The following is a 6,510-nucleotide window of genomic DNA, read 5'->3' on the forward strand; positions in this document are numbered from 1 at the left end:
TCATCATTCTCCTTACTGGTGTATAGGAATCCAACTGATTTTTGAATGTTTATCTTGTATCCTGCTACTCTGTTGAATCTTTCTATTAGTTCCAGTAGATTTCTTGTGGAGTCTTTAGGGTTTTCTGTGCATAGTATCATATCATCTGCCAACAGGGACAGTTTAACTTCTTCATTACCAGTGTGGATGCTGAAAGGACAAATATTGTATGAGATTGCTATTATAAATAGTTAAGGTTTACACACAAAAAGAAACATTTTTTATTGGTTACCAGGGATGGGAGGGGGAGGGAGGGAAATTCACTAGAGAGTAGACGCGTGTTAACTTTGGTGAAAGGAAAGGCAGTACACAATATGAGGGAAGTCAGCACAACGTAACCAAGGCAAGGGAAGATACTGAGAGGCACACAAGAATAAAAGGCAACGATGGTAACTATTATAACATACACAATCCTGCAAGGACAGTAATAACAAACGATAATTTATGAGTGGATACATAGATGAATATGTATGCTGAATAGGTGTGGGAGTGCACATGGGAGTACACCCACATGCATATATAGGTTTGGCTGTGGATATTTCTACATACATATTTGTATGTGCAGCATGTATATCATATATATAATAGAACACATGGGGAACAGTCATGTAAACAGCCTGGACATATCCAGACACTTCGTGGGACTGAGTTACTGGCCTTGAATGCTAAGGACTATGGTCTCCCGGGGCATCTAGGTCAGTTGGCATAACATAGTTCTTAAAGAAAATGTTCTACATCCCTACTTTGGTGAGTAGCATCTGGGGTCTTAAAAGCTTGCAAGCGGCCATCTAAGATACAGTTACTGGGTTTTTTCCATCTGGAGCAAAGGAGAGTAAAGAAAACCAAAGATTCAAGGAAACCATTAGTCCAAAGGACTAATGGACCACAGGAACCACAGCCTCCACCAGCCCGAGACCAGAAGAACTAGGTGGTGCCCAACTACCACTACCGACCACTTTGACCAGGATGACAATAGGAGTTCGTTAGAGTGTGTGTGGGGGGAAATATGTAGAACAAAATTCAAATTCATAAAAAAGACCCGATTTACTGGTCTGAGAGAGACTGGAGGAACCCCCGAGGCTGTAGCTCTTAAATACCCTTCTAACTTGGAACTGAAGCCATTCCTGGAGATCACCTTTCAGCGAAATAATAGACAGTCCTGTAAACGATAGTGCACATGAGGAAAGCGCTCCTTAGAACAATCATCTAAACAAAAGAAACCAAATCTGTTGCCGTCGAGTCAGTTCCTACTCATGGCAACTCTGTATGAGACCAAAAGGTAGGAAGGTAGGAAGGGACAGGAAAACTGATGAATGCAGATAGGGAACTCAAGATGGTAACGGAGAGTGCCGGCACTTTGCTGGGATTGCAGCCAATGTCATGGAACAATTTGTGTATAAACTATTGAATGGGAAACCAATTACTCTAAACCTTCACGATTAAAAAAAAGGACACTCTGGATGTACATGTAGAAATAGTTGAATTGGCGTATGTTTTGTTCTGTATATTTTCACTATAATAAAAAAATATAAAATAAGACACAGTGGAGAAGTAGTGTGCCTGGGGCTACCCACTAATTATGGCAGTCCTAGAGCCAAATCTCAGGTCTCCTGACTTCTGCTTATGCCTTTTCTATCACATGCAGCCCAAAACGCATGAGGTTCTGTACAAGATGTAGGAATCCAGAATGGCAAAATGTCCACAAAATGAGTTACCAGAAACAAACCTTACTGTCTTCCCACCCCTGCCCAAGATAGACATATGGAAGTGAAAGGCCTATCCTCTAGAAACTTATAGCTCAATTGTGAGAATAAAATGATCTCTCAGTCTCCAATGTCTGTTTAAATAAAAAGTAGTATGTCGAGACTTCAGGGAAATCAGCTTGTTCTTAGGAGAGCCAGACCAAACTTGTATGTTTCAGGAAATTTTCATGCTCTGAATTCTAGGATTTTATTTCTCCTCCTGGGATACATATGTTCCATTTATGTACTGTTCATAGTATAATATTCACAGCTGTGAGAAGAGTAGTTAATTCCTTTGTCTTTTATTTATACATATATGCATTCATTCACTCATGCAGTTATTAATGGTTTAGGTTTTATATAGCAGGCCATGGAGCAAGAGGAGTGAGTGACAAACTGCCTGGTAGAGAGACGGGAGAGCTTCATAGAAGAGGTGATACCTAATCCAGGTCTTAAAGGGGGCATAGAAGATAGCTGCATGACGAGGGAATCGAGCATTCCAGGAAGTGATAACAGCACGTGCAAAGGCATAGCAATGTAAAACAACATGGTCTCTCCAGGGATCACACTGCCTAGAGGCAGGGTACAGACTGGGTTGAAAAGGAAGGTGAGAACCAGCCTGTCAAAAGCTGAAGTACCGATGCTAAGAAATTTGAGCTGTATCCTGTGAATGACATACGTAAAGTATCTGATAACTACTATACAGTATGACTTCCATTTATTTATTGAATGTCCACTATTACTATGATGACAGTGAAGAGTAAGTTGGGGGCCAAGAGTATGAAAAACAGGAAGCTGTTGCAGTAGTCCAAGTAATGCTTAAAGTAGTGGCCCATAATGTTGTCCCTGGTGGGCGTGTTGGCAGCTCACTTTTGCTCTGTCTTAGAAGGAAGCTTTTGGACAACTTAGATGTTAGGGGTCAAAGGCAGTTAAATTAGAACTTGTCTGTTGAATGCAGGAAAGAACTACCGCCACTTCTGCTTGCCTCCCACGCCCCAGCCCCCCAGCCTCTGATTTGCAATGCCTTCCCCACCAGGTATACCACCTAGTAGCTCAGCACTGTTGTTATTAAAAGCTTTCTGTAAAGCCCTACTCTAACATGAACAATATGGTTTAATTCTGTCGGCCGCAGTCCCATAGTCTTTCCCAAATACAAGAATGTTATTTTGTCGAAGGTCAGTATGTACAATTTAAGTTGTCTGTCTGCTTACCTTTTTCTCAGAAATGAAGGCTAAAAATGATTGAACCAACTGTTAGAAGGGTAAGCTCTTAAGTCCATCTAAATCAGCCCCAGATTTAGCACTGTGCTTAGCTGTAGACTATATCATCATAGAATCAAGGTTGGAAGGTCAGCTAATCCAGTGTTGTGAAAGAGATTCCCACACTTTTTCTTGAAGTTGAGTAAGAGAATTAATTCTGCATAGACTGTATACAGTGAAACCTGTGAGAGCTGGAACTCAACGGGACTGCCTTGTTTTTCCAGGTCCCTAAAGTTTTCCGCCTTTGTCAGGGCGCAGTCTTACCATTTTTCCATTGTTCTTTATTAGCAGAAAATATTCATATTTTCCTTCTCTGACAGGTTTCTGCCTTACACAGGTTCCAGCTTTCACAGGTTTTACTGTATTTATAAAAGCGGAGAGACTTTATTTTTCAAGTAATTTTTATAATTTCAGGTTATTTATATTGGAGAAAATGTTTGCTTTGTATGAATATATCTTTTTTGAATGGTTTTGAAAGAAAAGTTGATTTACAGATGGCGCTTTACAAGATAAATTTATATATAACATAAGACACCGGAGGGGTAGACCCTTATTTGTCCAAGTACTTCTGAAACTTTGAAAGCTCTTGAGCATTCAGTACAATTTGAGAAGCTTTTATTGAACACCAACTTTGTACAATGCGCTCTGCTAACAACTGTACATAGGGCAAACTCCTAGCTCTCCAGAAATTCATACTGTAGAGAAGGTAGTCATGTTCATGAGGCACTTTTATACACAGCGTAGTGATGAGTGTTATAAAAAGGTTCACACAAAGTATCTTGAATGCTCCTACAGCCTGAGTGCATACATATTTAGAATTCTCTAACACTAACAAATGTAACGTTTTTCCCTCTCTAGGCAGTAACAGTCCTCATGGAAGCCCCACGTCCCCTCTAGACAGTAGTATACTGCTGGTCATCATCGTTTCTGTAGGCGTCATCACCATCGTGGTGGTTGTGATCATTGCTGTCTTCTGCACCAGGCGCACCACCTCTCACCAGAAAAAGTAAGGAGTCCCCTAAATGCAAGCCACAGATTTTGGGGTACCTATTCTTTTGCTTCTTTTTATCTTCTGTAGTTGAAATTGTGCACAGAATTAAAACATAAAATACACGAAGAGGGATATTTGAAATAACTTTAAAAAGAAATGGAAAATAGTTCCTCCTGGAAATGGGTAGCAGTCAGGGCCTTTGCAAGAAAGAGGTGGCACACTTCAAAGGGGTGAAAGAAAGTTTAAAGAAGGGGCCATTTACAAAGGCAGAGGTAGGGCTAAGGGAAACTAGGCAGGGATGTTGAAGGGCTAGCAGCAGTGACAAGCCGCTGTCACCCTTAGGCCTGAAAAGGCAAGAGGAGGGACTTGTTTTCAGAGATCTAAAGCTATAGGAGAGGGCGTCCCGATAGGAGCTGTGCTGGTAGACAGAGGACTGTAACCACTGCTAACCTCTAGCCCAGCAGGGAGGGGATGGGAAAAAAAAAAACACCTGCTACCCTGCGGTGTCATGCGAGCACCTTCTATTGGCCAAACCCAACTGGAAGCCAAGGTCAAGGTTACCAAGCAGATACAGTCCATTTAGTTCAACCTCTGAAGTTATAAAGCCAGCTAGAGAGTAGATCTGGAAGGGAAAGTGGAAGATGTCCAGCATTGCTGGTAACCCCTTTGCAGTTATATATGCACGCAGTGAACTGGCTGCACAGGAGTGTGTGGATATTTCTGCAGACTGCATATGGCACAAATGCCAGCTAAGATGAAAGACCAAATCCAAAAACCAAACCCATTGCCATCAAGTCGATTCCAACTCATAGGGTCACTGTGAAAGAAGACCATAGTCTCCTTATTCCAAATCTAAGTTTAAGAATATTTTTAAATAAGTGTACCTTTTTTCTTTCAGGTACATAAAGATTTAACAAATTGCTAACAACTGTAGAGATCCTGGTTGGGGTTGGTAGGGAGGTGGTAGTTTGCTTTCATGAGTAAGGAAAGATTGTTCGTAATCAGCGTATTAATTTCCCAGAGAGGTCAAATGGCTGGACTACTTCTCTAGAATTTTGGGGCTTGTGACTAATGGTAGCAGATAACAGAGAGGTTCAATTATATAGTGTTTATAGCCCACACTTCAAAACTTGAGACAGTTCTTGACCCTAGGTCACATTCAACTCATGTATCTGGCTAGCAAGACAGATAGCAAAAAAGGAGAGTCACATATTGCCCATAATAGCAAAACATAATGTGGGCAATAAAAGGACTTCAGTTGCAGTATCCCGAAAGGTCGTAAGATGAGAGTGTTGCTCCATGGAAGAGAAGTTTATGTCTGTGTTTGGGATTATCTGACTTGGTCAGCCCAGGACAAGGTTGCATGTATTTGATAACAATAATTTGTTTGTTTTCCATGAACAGGACAGGTACAAATACAAACTACCATGTAACTGAAGTTACAAACTGCTAGTAATGACTTTATGTTATTTTCTGTAGGTTGTGTGATGTTTTGAATCTCTCTGACTTTCTTTTGCCCAAATAAAGTAGCTTCCCATAGCCTTCATTGCATCACTTTCCCAAGAGAATGGGGGCTCCTTTTATAAGCCACCTGATCACTGCTTCTTACAGCTCTCACTGTCTACTTTTGATTATAGAAATTGAAAGCTTCAAAGGTGAAATTTTTTCTACTCTATAACTTTTCTGCAAGCTTCTTTGTCAATCATTTATCTATCTTTATGAGCTCGATTTTATATCTAGTTGTAGAAATCTTGAGATCTTTATTTAAAAGAATCTAAGGACCAAACTGACAGAAAATCCTGGGTGTTTTGGGGGATTTAAGATTCAAAGTACATAAAAAGTACTCATTCTTCAGATTAAGAGGTAGAAAATGAGTTCTCAGTGGTCTCCATATTCTGTATTTGAATCTGCAAGCCTCACTTATTGGGTCCCTTTGTTTAAAAGAACTATATGAAGCCTTCACAGGGCTTTCCCCTCCCCCAGTGACTTGCTTTCCAAGTGTTTCATCAACCACTGAAGAAAATAAGTGAGTTTTTCTAACTTCTTTTCTGATGCCTGAAATACCTCCCGTTTAAATTGTAGCTGTCTGTAGAATCTTACAACCTTAAAGTTGACAGCAGTTAGAGAGTCAAACCCCTCATTGTTTCTCAACACAACCCCCTTTTCCCCCTCTCTCTTAACAGATGACCTGGGCTTCTACTTCATGAAGTAAGTAGAAACCATCAGATTAGAGCTTACCTCAGCATGCCACTATCAAATCTAAAAGCTTTCCACACTGGTAATTGTCTTAGTCATCTAGTGCTGCTATAACAGAAATACCACAAGTAGATGATTTTAACAGAGAGAAATTTATTGTTTCACAGTAAAGTAGGCTAAAAGTCCAAATTAAGGGCGTTAGCTCCAGGGGAAGGGTTTTTCTCTCTGTCGGCCTTCTCATCAGTCTTACCCCAGACTAGCAGCTTCTCGGTGCAGGGACCCC

The 6,510-nt window shown here is 40.7% G+C and overlaps 1 protein-coding gene across 1 annotated transcript in view; it reads left to right on the plus strand.

Annotated features, from left to right (window-relative positions):
* Nucleotides 1-6,510, plus strand: part of NEO1 (neogenin 1) — a 216,027-nt gene that overhangs the window by 194,619 nt on the left and 14,898 nt on the right. Inside the window, exon 22 of the mRNA XM_023729866.1 lies at nucleotides 3,899-4,046. Coding sequence (XP_023585634.1) covers nucleotides 3,899-4,046 — 148 coding nt within the window. The remainder of the gene's footprint in view (nucleotides 1-3,898; nucleotides 4,047-6,510) is intronic.

The sequence above is a fragment of the Trichechus manatus genome, unplaced genomic scaffold, assembly GCF_000243295.1.
Source record: "Trichechus manatus latirostris isolate Lorelei unplaced genomic scaffold, TriManLat1.0 scaffold00030, whole genome shotgun sequence".
NCBI lineage: Eukaryota > Metazoa > Chordata > Mammalia > Sirenia > Trichechidae > Trichechus > Trichechus manatus.